Source organism: Hirundo rustica, chromosome 1, assembly GCF_015227805.2.
Source record: "Hirundo rustica isolate bHirRus1 chromosome 1, bHirRus1.pri.v3, whole genome shotgun sequence".
NCBI classification, from domain to species: Eukaryota; Metazoa; Chordata; class Aves; order Passeriformes; family Hirundinidae; genus Hirundo; species Hirundo rustica.
In genome coordinates this window covers 29,604,379-29,618,752 of record NC_053450.1, presented here as the reverse complement: position 1 = coordinate 29,618,752, position 14,374 = coordinate 29,604,379, and the positions used below count along the sequence as shown (strand labels likewise).

General features: G+C 40.6%; 1 protein-coding gene across 1 annotated transcript in view; it reads left to right on the top strand.

Moving 5' to 3' along the window:
* The first annotated feature begins 583 nt into the window (after positions 1 to 583).
* The window catches only part of STMN2 (stathmin 2), a 41,843-nt gene continuing 28,052 nt past the window's right edge, over positions 584 to 14,374 (top strand). The window contains exon 1 of the mRNA XM_040077093.2: positions 584 to 876. Coding sequence (XP_039933027.1) covers positions 858 to 876 — 19 coding nt within the window. The 5' untranslated portion in view covers positions 584 to 857. The remainder of the gene's footprint in view (positions 877 to 14,374) is intronic.

The following is a 14,374-nucleotide window of genomic DNA, read 5'->3' as shown; positions in this document are numbered from 1 at the left end:
TAGGGAATTCTTAGAACATGTCCATCCCCTTTCATGTAATGACCATGTCAGATCTCACTGTGCACAGTTTATCAAGGGACTCAAGATCACATCTTCCTAGTGACTCTTACCATCGTGCATCAGGGAAGTAGTTACTGACTTCTGTCCACATTTATCCTGTTCTGGGATTTCCAGAGCTCTTTGAAAATGTAAGCAGGTCCAGCTGCCATTTCTCAAGGTTAAGAAAAGTTTGACATGACCAATGTTAGGTGTGGGGACAGTAAAACAGGTACTAAAATGCAGAAACATTCAATATAAAACAGTTTTATAGGATATCTGCATACCCTTGCAGGAGGCAAAAATAATCTGAGCAGCTGTTTTACTGAAATGGTCTAGGAAATCCCTTGCAATGGTCCCTCTTCTTGTTGTATCTTTGGAATGAAATATGTTAAAATGAATTTGTGCATGTTTTACAGGTAGCAACAGCAGAGCCTTCAACACCAATAGGCTTTTTCAATGTAAGACATAAAACATTTGACATGGAATGTACTATTAATGCCAGACCGAGGGGGGAGAAGCATCCAAGGACTGATTTCCATTTCAAACTGCATTCTGGCACTTTGTACTCCAGCACCATTGGTGGATCAATATTTAATGCCCGGAGATTCTGGCTCTGCAGGAGTCATGTCAGGGGACCTCTTGAGCCAATCTGCTTGGGTAGAGGAGTGATAATTATTCATGGGCTCCTGCCTCTTGCTCCTTCTCTTGCACAGCCCCACTCTGCTGACTCAGTGCCTTATTCAGTCTTCTCTCCCTCTCTCCACTGCTGTAGCTGGACCCCTTTGCCTTCACCGCCTCTGAGAGCTGCACATCCCAGCATGGCTAAAACAGCAATGGGTAAGAAAACATCTCTCTTTTCCTTCAGCCAGCACTACGGCCACTGTCTCCTAGGTCTGCTACCTACACCGGGTGTTTTTCTAGCTGCCACAAAAGTTTAGGGGGGAAAAAAAATCAGAACACTGAACATATTTTTGATTTCATTGATCAGAGAAAAAAAAGGGAGCGTGGGTGGGACCTGGGGCTGTTTTAGTATCCTAGCCAGAGATCGGATTAATTATATACCGATGGGTGAGGTCGGCACATGAGCACGGTGTGATTTTGAAACGGTTTTCATTATCTTAAATATGAATATATATTTTATATGTATATACATATATATAATGTGTGTGCGTGTGTGTGCATATATATATATATATAAAAGAAAGAAAGAAAAGAATACCAAAAACGAACGGTAAAGTTATCCCTGTTGTCAGTGTGCCTCCACCCATCCCCGCCGGTCGGAGTCAGCGCTCCCCTCTGCCTCTGAAACCGCGTGGGGAGAAGAAAAGAGGAACCGGGGAGAGGCACCGCCGCCCGAAATGGGCTCGGCGCGGGTCGGGGGCTGCGGGCGGGGCCGGGCCGGGCCAGCGGGGCCCCGCGGTGCCGGGCGGGGGGGGCTGCGGCGGGGCGCGCACTGCGGCCGGCCGCGCCCAGCCCGCCACGGCACGGCACGGCGCTGAGGGAGGGGGCGAGAAGGAGCCGCCGCTCGGCGTTGCCCCGGCGCTGCCCGCACCTGCAGTGTGCCGGGGGTAGGGTAGCTGAAGTAGGTCACTGCATCACGGAGAGATGGTGTGAGCCAGCAGCGCCCGCCCTGCTCTCTCTCCCGAGGGACGGCTGCCGGAGCCGTTGTTACCTCGCGTTTTCCAGCGGCGGGGAGAGCATCCCCCCTCCCCCGCCGGAGCCGCGCCCTGCCGCCGCAGCGCCGCCCCCGCCGCCCGCAGCCCGCCCCGCCGGGCCCGGGAGCGGCAGGGTGGGGCGCGGCTCCTCCGCCCGGCCCCGGCCCGGGGGGCTCCCGGCTCCGGGGGAGCCCGGTCCCGAAGGGTCTCCCTTGGTCCCGCTGGTCCTGGCGGGAGCGAGGGGCGGTAGCCCGGCGCCGGTCCCTTTGTTCGAGGGAGACTGCCGGGTAGGGTGGGCGAAAAAATCCCAGTGAGGGTGTGGAAGAAAGAGAACAGTCGTGGGGTCGGGCTGCTGAAAGCGTCCAGACCCGAACGCTCCTTCGGGTTGGTTTTTGACGATTTGGGGGTTTTGGGGTTGGTTGCTTTTATTGTTGTTTTTCGGGTTTTTTAAGAGGAATGAGGTTGGACCTGTATTTGACGCATTCAAATTCAAGTTTTCACAATCATTCACCATAATTGTCGTGCACACGCAAATCCTACAAAATAAGGACGAAGTGCTCCCAACACAATTAGTGTCCTCCCCGAGAAGCAAATCCTGCTCAAATTTTCATTTGTGCAGGTTCTTCTCACTCTTCATCGCGTTGCACGAAGTTACACCGAACGCTCCTGGAGCCGGCTGAAGCCGACGCGTTACACCAAAGCATTTACCTGGATGCTGATGTTCCCCTCCCAAGGAACAATTGGTGTGGATTGAAAGCATTCTAACCCGGCTGTGGCACCCTTGGGAACAAGGCATGAGACAGCTGTAGATGCAAATAGAGGGGGGAAGTGAGGGCTGCGGGAGCCTGGCCAGCCCTGCAGTGCCGAGCACGCCGTCCCCTCCCCACTGCAGCAAGCCGGTAATCGGTATTGGTAATTTGTAGTCGGTCGGGGATTTAGCGCTGCAGAAGGCCTGTTAGGAATTCTGTCACAAGGGAAGGAAGGGCTCCTCAGCCCGGTGTTAATGATCTCGCAGCACACAAATATAAGAGTGCGGCAAGAGTGATGCCGGAATCATTAGGTTTTGCCAGAGACAGGGGGACTGTGCGGCGCCAGTTCGTCTGTTAATCCCTGGTTAACGAGCCACCTATACCAGCAGTAAAAAGCCGTGCAGCCACCTAGCTCCAGCTTCCAAAAATGCTAATTACAACAACATTCAATTAGAAAATTAAAGTTACTTTATTAAAAGCATCTTCCACCTTTAAAAGAGCTTAAAGGATTCTCCTTGCCATTTCTTTAAACTATATTCTTCCTTGTTATAGTTATAGTTATAAATAGCCTAAATTTGTATCTAGACAGCCTATTAGAACAAACTATTTTATTTCAAGAGTAACAACAAAGCAACATATTTTATTGTCATGTGGAAAAACAGATACATTCTCACTAAAGCACATTTCCAGTTAGGGCTAAATGAGCTACATTTGTTCTGTACTCAAACTTTACCCAGTAGAACACTGAAAGAACTATAGAGTGCCTGATTTTTTCCCCTGTTGAGGACCAGATTTTGCAAAGTGGCAATAAAGGCTAGGTCCTGCTACCACTGGAGCCAGCAAAACATTTCTAATCAGCTTAACCCAGCCCACTAATATGTTTCTGGCCCTGGTCCAGCAAGGCACTTAATCAGGTGTCTGAGCATGTGAATAGTCCTGCTGGCTTTTGACAGAACTCTTCACATAACTCAAGTTAGACAGATGCTAAATACCTTGGACAAGCCTGTGTTTCTATTCTGCCACAGAAAGCAAAATTAGGCCTAATTTTCTATTAGGCTGTGTAAAAGAAAAGGTTTTCAGGGAAAGCTTCTTTTACTTACATAGGTATTTTAACAGCTGTGAGAACTTCTGGAGATCATTATACTCTGAATGCCTGCAAGATTCTTCCTTCTGTTTAGTTTACATAGTATATGAATGATCCATGCCACACAAGCCTCTTTTTTTGATTGTTTTGTTTTGGGTATTTTTTTAAAGCGTGTCTTTTTTTTGAAATTCCATGTAACATGACTATACAGAAATTCTGGGCAGTTTTAAACTTCATCCTCCCCTTGACACCATCTTCCACATGAAATATGTATTGGACAGAGGGACTCCTTCATGCCTTCAGCTCCCAAGCAAACGGGACAGTGTGTTACATAAATCAGGGCCTTTGCAGGTAGGGTCACTACAGAGCAACCAGACCACGTGTCTGGTTTGATAAACTTCCTTAGTGTAAGGTACATAGATGGCAGTGTGAAGGTGAAGCAGCCTTTGTTGCCTCTAAAAACACTAAAACACTAAAAAGTGTTTGAAACCATTATTTCATTGTTTCATTGTGGTGTTTTATTTACAGAATATTTATGATTCAAACATCTTCAGACAATCATCATACAGAAAATCTCCATCCCAATTATGGCTCTGGTTTACTTTGTAGGAAGTTGTTTAACAGAAATACATGGAGCATGTGTTAATAGGGTGTTACGGAAGTGTTTTAATGTCAACTCCTTTTGAGACATTCAGGAACACTGTAAGGTGATAAATGGGTGGGATTATGAGGATACGGGAATTCAGGCAGCCTCATGCTCCCTCTTTCACATATCTGAGTAAGACGGATGAAACCATTGTAGAAGTGCTTCAGAGTTGCTCTCCTACTTTGTCATTTGCATTTTAGTTATAAGTTCAGACCTCGATAGTTAGCTCGATGGATGCAAGAACACTGCTAAGTGTTTCTGTTAACTGACTAATACATTATTGTTTTACCTGGTATGTAGCATACATATGAAGTCATAAGTGTATGGTTGTTGAGTTTAGCTGGTTTCATTATTTTAATAAGTTGCCTTTTTTTAATGCAAAGGGGTAAGAATTTTGCCTCTGATCTGCCACTACACTTAAACAATTCCTTGATCATCAACAATTGTACATGAGTAGTCATCTGAATATCAGTGGCAATGACAAGCTTCAAGTTAAACAACATATGGCTGAGCGCCAGGCTGAACTTGGACTGAACACACTTCTTCTCTTATTATTCAGTGTTTAGATGAAGGTTTTAACCTTCCCCTTTTAAATGAACGCACGTCAGCTCTGAATTATTTCCGTCAGAAAATTACATGTCTGTAAGTAGGAAATTACTTTAAGAGGAGAAAGAACATAGGCAAGAATCAGAAAGTTATTTATTGTATCATAATGTTGGCAGAAATGTGATTTGACTGAGATACCACTATTCCAATTTTTTTTAAGAACTAGGAGAAGAAATCACAGAATATGCTGAGTTGGAAGACATCCATCAGGGTCACTGAGTCCAACTCCTGTCCCTGCACAGCACCATCCCCAAGAGTCACACCATGAGCCCGAGAGCACTGTCCAAACATTTCTTGAACTCTGTCAGGCTGATGCAGTGACCACTTCCCTGGGGAGCCTGTTCCAGTGCCCAACAACCCTCTAGGGAAAAAAAACCCTTTTCCTAATATCACTTTGTTGTGATAAGGAAACTGAAGCAATAGCATTTCCGTTAGTTTATTTTTTCTGAGCTAATTTATTACTGAGCTAATATAAAAATGGTGGTAAGTAAAATTCACTACAGAACTGAGGTTAACACCTATTCACATTCTTTTCTTAGTTTTTAAAGACTATATTACTCTTTCTGCTATCGAAAAGTAAGGCAAGAATAATTTTAAAAACAGTCCATATGGCTAAGGCTTTATACTGCCTCATAGCAGTTCTTTACTTGCCCTGTGAAGTGTACAGGCAGGAGGGATGGAACGTCATGGATTCCATTTTCTTATGGATGATATCCCATAACACAGTGAGGAAATAAAAATAAAATTCAGCAGCTTGAACACTTCCAATATGTTCTCTCACCTCCACCTCCATTACCATCACCTCTTTGTTCCGATATAAGCTTGAGTTAGACTAAAAACTTCCCTGTTTAATAATGTATTCCTGTAATTCATTCACATAGATTTTGTGAATTTTATTTTTCTTTAATTTAAGATGGGATTTTTTAAATTCTTTTTATTGGTATTCATCCTACAATAGTAATTTCATTAGATCACATCTTGCACACCTGTTTTTATTATATATACTGTGTAATCTAACCTTATGGTTAGATTTATCTCAGGTGACATTTATATTAATTTCTTTAGAAAAGAATTCTCAATTTTCAAATTAAGAGCATTAATTTGGAAAAAATAATTTAAAAAAAACTCATTACAAAAGAGAGATAGGGAACTCACATCCAGCAATCTATTTAGACAGTGTTTTAGCCTTCAAATACTATACAATATTAACTAATTAATTCTCCTTAAGCTAATTGCTTGCAGTGAGAAGTCAGAATTATTTTGCAGTCTAAAACACAGAGAGCAGAAGGTTCCCATGATGCATCAGTTTGGGCAACAGTTGACCTGCGCAACATTTTCATGTAGGTCTAATTTAACTGTTTTATTGGTTCACAGACAAAAGAAATAAAGAGATGCTCAGCACTCCTGAAAAATAACAAGCCTTAGGACTCCTAAAGTAGACATCTGACAGTGGTGTCACACCACATAATTGATATAGTTGGAAAATGGTCTCACTAAAAGCTTTGCTGAAGCTGGTGCAGCAAAAAAGCTGAGCGTGAGGGACTGAGGGTGGCATCTGGCCCTGTGACCAGTGGGCAACACCACTGAAAGTTGATCCTCCAGAAGCGTTCTCACAGGCTGGAGAGAGAGAGTGTAAAATTTGCCTTTCATCTTAGGGTATCAGGCTTCAAAACCCTTTATCCCGGCACTCTCAGTAGTTCTGCCCAAGAGGACGAGCAAATAGTACATCATGAAGCATCAGTTCTTGCTTACCTCTGCAGTAACTACCTTCCAAAAATCTGCTGTCAGTTCTCCATACAAGTCACCTTTATAAATAAAAACTATTGCCATCCTCATGTGGCTTGTAGAGAACGTCTTCTTCAGCATTTATCCATAAAACGGATGATAAATTAACCAACTTTACAAATTACGCTTGCCTAACAGGACCCAATGGGGTACAGCCACTGGCCTCAGCACAATCAGCTGGTCTTTAGCCTGTGGGGACCCAGAAACTGACAGCTGATTTGGAGGAATGGCTGCTAGTCACAACCCTTTCTAGGCTACACACAACTCTCACTCTATTCTATGGATACAGTCTCAGGTGTCATTGGTTTTCATTCAGTTTAAAAGTACTGTTGAACCCACTCGTAAGGGTGAGTCCCCATGGGGAATCTCGGCCAGCAATTCTACCTGGGACAGGTGTCTCACTCCTGCAAGGTGCTGGGTATCCATGACTGAAGTGCAGACAGTACCCACTCCTATTCAAAAACAGACAAAAATTGCTATGGAGACCTCAATCTACATGGACCTGCATCTTGAGTCAAAAATAATGGACTGATGCAGGAATGCTGGCTCCTGGGAACTAAATACTTATGACATCATGTGTCTGACAAATACCAGCATACAAAGCTGATCTGAAATTATTTCATTTTCTCTTCCACTTACATTTTGCTTTTTCCTGTCTGCTAATACATAATTTAACCAATGAAGTGAATTTAAGCTATTTCTGCCAGGATGTGCAGTTAAACTTGTGCACAGCATCTGCACAAAACATTAGGCTTTGCTGAATATATTCAGAAACGTTATTTTTCTAAGTTATAGCTTCAAATCCAAGCAGTTCATAAATAAATGATGATTTATGCATTCATTCTAATACACAAAACCTATCACTGTTGTAGCAGTTGTTGTGTGCAGAAGTTGTGATCCTTCACAGACACAATCACAAAACGGGATTATTAGGAGCTTTCACCATTTTTGCCCCAAGCAGGTAGTTTAGTTTAGAGAGGTGACTGATGACAGGGGCAGTAAAGGGCCTGTGGTGAGACACAGGCATGGCTGTACCTCCACAGCACACAAGGAGAAGTCAGCACCTCTGGCTATGGTCTAGGTCTGCCCTGAGTGAATGTACTCATAGTTCAGTGACCCAGAGGAAAATGCAGGGAGGAATGGTGAGATTTCAGCTGTCCCTTGGACGCTTCACACACAGCCTTAGAGAAGCCCTGCTTGGTCTCTTCCACTGGTGTGGGTGGAGAAAAAGATGTTGACGGTGGGTGCACTCCTGCCCCTGAGCCAAACAGCTGGTGGTTGGCCTCCAGGTGTGGTGCTGGGATGTGGTGGCCCTTGTCCCCCTGTGTCCTCCCTCTCCACAGAATACCAGAGCCACTGAGCTGTGTCTTCTTTCCACTCTCCCATGGGAAGAACATCATGCTAGAGAGGACAAGAGACCACACAGGAAGGAGGATGACCTACACCTTGGAGGTGGGGATCCCAGGAGAATCACTAGATTTTGCATGATATGGCAAAATAGAAACAGTTGTGGAAGCAGAAAATAGAACCTGAGCTCCTTTGAGTGACAGTTAGGACACTTTTGCTCAAATGGAAATTTTGAGACTTTGACCCCAACTCTGGCATTTCCCAGTCAAAGGTGTCACTGTAGGCAGCTGCTCCAATGGGCAGGAGTAAGACAGCCAGCAGCATTCCTCCTCAGCTGCATTTTAAAGGAAAACTGTGGCTTGCTCCTCTGTTATGAAGAGCCCTGTGCTACCTATGTGTGCCACGTGCTCCCAGGAAACGGGCTACACAGATTTTTTCAGAGGACTGGCTGTGAGCTGGAAGAACACATAATTCCCTGTGTTAGTGGCTTAAGCATTTCGAGTCTGAGCTATCCTTGCTTGTCCAAAGTTTAGCACCCTACAATGCACACCAGTTTAAAGAACACAAATTGTATTTTTCTGTATTCTCACAACCTCTCCTCATCTGTGCAGGAATTTCTAGGATCCAGATTTTCGATTTAGAAACCTAAGTTTTCTTAAGCATCATTTTAGGCACCTAGTTCCTTTATTGGATTTGTAGGTTAATAATTTTATGACCTGACTTTCTTCTCTTTAAGATGGGGATAATCTTGGGTACTTACCTCAGAGCTGGGATGTGAGATTATATTCCATACTGCATGGAAATGTGCAGCCATGCTCTGATGCTATAGACGTTGCCAAAATCCATACTGATCAGATTAAGAAACAGAGCAACTTACCTGCTAAAGCTGTATTAGCATTCTGTGCTATTGAGGTACTTTTTATAACCCTTACAGAATTTCTTAGATAAAGAAAAAATGATGTGTGTATTTTATGCTACCAAAGGCATAGAGTTCTACAAATTGAGAATTTACTCTAAGCTAAGGTACACTCTACCTGAAAGTAGATGAAACATCTTTTAATGCTTAAGGGTTTTACTTTTAAATATATTTACTAGTCAGTAAATAGCTATAACTTTTCATCTTGATGCTATTTTTGATGCTTCCAAAATTACTGAAAACACAAATTGTGATTTGTGATATATACATGTTTAAATTCATCCTCTGGTTTCTGGTAGGATGACTCTGGACGTCATTTCATTGGCAAAGATCCCTGAAGTGACTAATATCATCATGGTTATTATTTTTTCTTTTTCAAAAGACTGTGGAAACCACAGCCATGTCAAAGATGCACAAAAAAATTTAGCAACATTTCTATATGGAATTGTGGCAAAAATAACCTTTTTTGCTTTACTAGTATTTTTTTACTGTAAATGCTCCAGTTACCTGAATGGAACTGTAAGAAATGTTGCATGTACCTAGGAAATCTTAAAACAAATCCATGAATCAATATCCGTAATTTTTCAAAGACATTTTTGAAAGTGAAATTTATGTCTGTAGCCTATTTTATTAGTCTATTAACTATTTTGATATATTTGTTGTTTTCTTTATTCATTTGAAAAGAAAGAGTAGCTGATGTCTCTCAAGTCACATTTATATCACTTGAATATATTTTCGTTGTCTCCTGGTGCTGGTGTTTATTACATAGATGTAATACAAAAAGCTATTTCTAAGCCGATATCTTTTCTATGTGCTCAGATATTTTTTGATGCTGTCAAGACTGCAGTTAGTGGGCTTTCAATATTATATGCTGTAGGTAGGAATGAAGCCCTGATCCCTGATTTAAAAACCTAAATGTTTAATGTTTGTCAACAAACTACTTGTTCTCAAGGCAAATAACTTCTTGCTGGGAAATTATGTTTTAAGTCCAAATTTCATCTTTTTCCAAGTAAAATATCACGAATGACTTCTTAAGAAAAATAATAGTAAGGTATTTATTTTAAGCCGCATTGACAATTTAAGTTACTCCATTTTGAAGTGCATTCAGGGGTTTTGTTTGTTTGTTTGCTTGTTTTGTGGTTTTTTTTTTTTTTTTTTTTTTTTTTTTTTAGTGAAACATTAAGGGAAATATCTTACTTAGAGAATCACACTGCATTTGATTAACAGGGTAAAGTATTTCATCTTCTTGTTGTGAGAGGCCTGAAAAACAGGAATAAACTTGATAAAGATACTTTGAAGTCCTCTGAAAATTGTAATTACCAGTTTGCATAGTTTGCCAGGGCTGTTCCAGAGGTCTCATCCCTGCTGGCATCCCAGTTTCTGCACAAAGATGTGAACAGGTCTGTGAAAGGTAAAAATTGCATTAAGAACCAATACTGAACCCATGCAGCAAAATGAAGGCATTTAGATAAGCAAAGAGGTAATCTACAATACAAAGGTTGCAAAATTTTATTTAGTACACTTCCATGTAGTAATACAAATAGAATTTCCAAGATTAAAAAAAAATTAAGAAAATGTATCATGGAAACAGAATATTATATCAGATGGACCTCAGTCTGTCCCTGAACTGCAACTCTACTATTTTCATAGTCTTTTAATGTAATTTGCATGTAGGGGAAAGTTTGAGATAGCAGTTAGGAAAAATTTCTATTTGAGATGACTCTCAATGTTCCTGTGAACAATCTTCCATCCCAATCAGTTTCTCATCTAACCACTCCCACAACCTACTGATTTCCAGTCTCATCCATTTCCTTGGTACCCTTTCCCTGATTTTCTCAACCTAGTTTCATTATCCAGTCAGTCAACTGTAACCCTCATTCTTGATCCAGTTTCAGTCATCCTATTCCCTGACTGACTCTACCTGCGTGGTTTTTTTGGTTTTTTTGTTTGTTTGTTTGTTTTTGTTTTTTTTTTTTTGGGGGGGGGGGGTGGTTTTTTTTTGGTCTGCTCTCGTCAATTACTTCTATGATCTTCTATGATGCAGATTCAGCTCTCATTTCTTCACACAGCTACTTCATTCTTGTAGTCCTTCACATTTCTGTGAGGCTAGAAGGAGAGGAATTGATACCACAGGATAGTTGATTCCTCTTTTTTTTTTTTCTTCCAGTTTCCAGTGGTCCTCTGGTCCATAACATCACTCTCAGCCCACATGGAATCAGAATCCACAAAGTGGCTTGAGAGAAACTGACTGTAAAGCTTCTATTAGTATCTCTCAGACAAGGCTGAAGGCTGAAATCCAATATTTCACTGACTTATTCCATGGCCAGGCTTGGACAGATTTTTCAAATAAAAATTATTCCCTAGCACAAAGCACCAGAACCTTTCAAACAAGAGCAATAACCACTCGCATGTATTTTTCCTTAGTCATCTTCACAGAAATAATGAAATATTTTTAGTTAAAACCTTCTCCAAAATTCAGCAAGAAGCAATCGTCCAGGCAAGAAAACTGTAGACTAAATTGTAGTTTAACAACGTGATGTTCAGTGGAAGGACATATTTTCTAATGCAGTGGAAGAAACAAAGCAGTTCAAGGTGGGAAACAGCAATGGCTGTCGGTGTTGCACATTTAAGTGGCTAAGATGTGGAAAGGCCAGGAACACCAGTCTGGACAAAATTAGACACTAAACCAGTGGAAATCTGTGGGTGAAGTAAACTCATTTACCTCTGATGAACCAATTTCCGCCCCCCCCCCTCCCCTTAAATCTACCAAAGCATCAACTTAGGAGGATCTCCTTTATCTTTTAAAAAGTCATGTAAGAGCTAGCTACACTAAAAAAAAAAAAAAAAAAAAAAAAAAAAAAAAAAAAAAAAAAAAAAGAATATTATCATTCAGAAAAAGAAACTTTTTTTTTTATACTGGAAAAAGAACTTGATCATATAATGAAAGAAACAGAATAGGCTGTAACAAATGGATGTTTGGGGATTTCTAACTCCTGCTACTTTTAGAACATATTAAAAATTCCATGAACAATCCAGTTCTGGAAGTTTGATAAGTCTGATATAAAGGGCAGGCTGAGCAACAAAGAAGTTCTGATTTTCTGTTAATGACAGATTGTTGATGCTGGTGCACAGAGCCCTGAAAAGCTCATTATTGCAGGATCATTATTTTTTTTTTATTCTAAATGAGACAAACACCCTTACACCCACAATCAGTGGAGCATCTCTGCAGGGATCAGCACCTCATGTGGTTAATTTCAGTGTTTCTGAATTTATCACGATTTTCTTCTAAGTGGAGGCTGGCATTGCAGAAAAATAGAGAGACACAGAGACAGCTGCAGAGAGAGAGAGACTGACAGAGCAATTTTACTCTAGAAATTCTCAGTAATATTTTGGGATGGGAAAAATACCACTAAACTGAAAAACAGCTAAAAAGAGGGAAGGAGAAGACAAAGATGAAAAAGAGAGGTGGGTCATGAAAGACTTAATTGGGAGCAGTCACATTTCCAAAAGTCCATATAAATTGTTATAGCATAGACATTTATTCATTTATGCATTAATTCTACACTTCAAAAATCAAAGTCCTTTTATTATGCAGACCTGAGCAAAGCTACTTAAAACACACGTTACTTCACTGCAAGCAGTGACTCTTGTTCTAGTTTTATTGTAGCATCTATTGTAATAAAAGTATCCCACCAGCAAATGTTCCCTCTCAGCCAATTTAATCAATTCTGAATAATATACTAATTTCTTTGCACCATCAGTATGATTCCCAAGAAGAGGTGTCATTCTTTATCTTTCCTTTTTCTTTTCTCTTGTTAATTTTATACAGCTTCTGGTTAGCATATTCAATAATATTTATAATCTATGCCCAACCATGATAGATTTTATATGCTGTTGAGAGGTATCATTATTTTCATTATGGAAGCAATCAAATGTTTGCATATATGCATAAAGTCATGGCAGGGTACAATAAAAAAAGTATAAATCTGTATATAATAAAATAAAATTAAATAAGAAATAATAAATAAAACTACTAAAGTAATTAATAGTAAGAACTTTAGGTAGAGATTGTTTAGGTAGAGATCGCATAGCAAACTCTGGAAGCCACAGAGTGACAGATGTATGTCATATGGGAGGGTTTGGTTCTGCCATTTCAGCACCTAATATAGTGTCATTAAGCCGCCTATTTGCCCAATTATCCCTCACCTCCCAGACAGCCCTCCACTGGACTTTGACCTGACGTGTTCCTCCATGTCACTCTTAAGTTGCGGGGTCCAAGGCTGGATGTAGTACCTCAGGTGCAGCTCCACAGCACCAAACACCTTTAATCAACAGTGAACTCAACCCCTCCTGGTGATTCAGGCACACATCTGCTTCTTTTCTTGTCTTCCAAACCTCAACATTTAAAAGAAAGATTGAAGGGGAAAAAAAACCACACACACACACACACAAACAAAAAAAAACAAAACAAAAACAAAAACAAAAAAAAACCCAAACCAAAACAAAACAAAAAAAAAACAACAACAAAAAAAACCACCTCTCCCTTGAAGGACCTTCAGAGACAACCTACACATGCTGAATTTATTTCTGCAAACATATTTTTTTTGAAAAGTCACTTCCCCAGTATCAACTCCTACTTTGGTTCTTACTCTTCATCCTTCAAGTGTTGACAGTTATGGGTTTAGGAACCCAGCATCTGAAACCTCGCTCGGGCATTTGTACTTTTTTTGGACTGTGGAGAAGACCAACAGGAAATCATCCTATCCTTTCAATGTTGTAAAATTAGATTTCCACACTAGCCCCAGTTTCTAGATTTGGTGACCTGCCAAAAGATACTTCTCCTAGTCATTCTGCTGCCCACTTGTTAGCAGAAAACACCAAGAGAAAAGATGAGCTTTACAGAACCTGCTTTGTATCAGCACGGTTGGTGAGGGAGCTGCTGTCATTTTTGCTTACTCTGTGCAGTGCTTTCGGTCCTTCAAAACCTGAAGACATTATTTTTGAATCAAAGGATTTCTCCAAAGATAAACATGCCTTTGATAGGCTTCCTACATAGGGAAAATATTTTAAATTAGGGATTACATTTCTCTAAACCCAGAAATTTAGTCCTTTGTAATATTGCATAATTAAAAACAATCCCTTATTCCCACATATACCCTGAGTAGACTTAAAATTGTATAAAAACATTTACATTTCCATAGTTTCTGTTATGAAAAAGGGGAATTAAGTGATACAACGTAAAGCATCAGAGTAACACAGTTTCCATTATCACACCTCCTTGTGTTTAAAGCAAAATCTTCCACAATTATGAGTTATGTCATCAAGCAAAATCTAATATCAGTTTTATATGGAAACTCAAAAGTTATTTGCTCTGAGCTTGCTTTGTTCTGGCATTCAAATTTAAAATACTACTGTTAATTAACACAATTATAATGGGTGTCCCATTGTATTATTGCAAGGATTGGAATTCTTCCTTTGTAAGTAATCTACTTACATATGTCATTTGCAATAGTATGCAGAAATCAAACTTTATAAAGAAAATGCCTT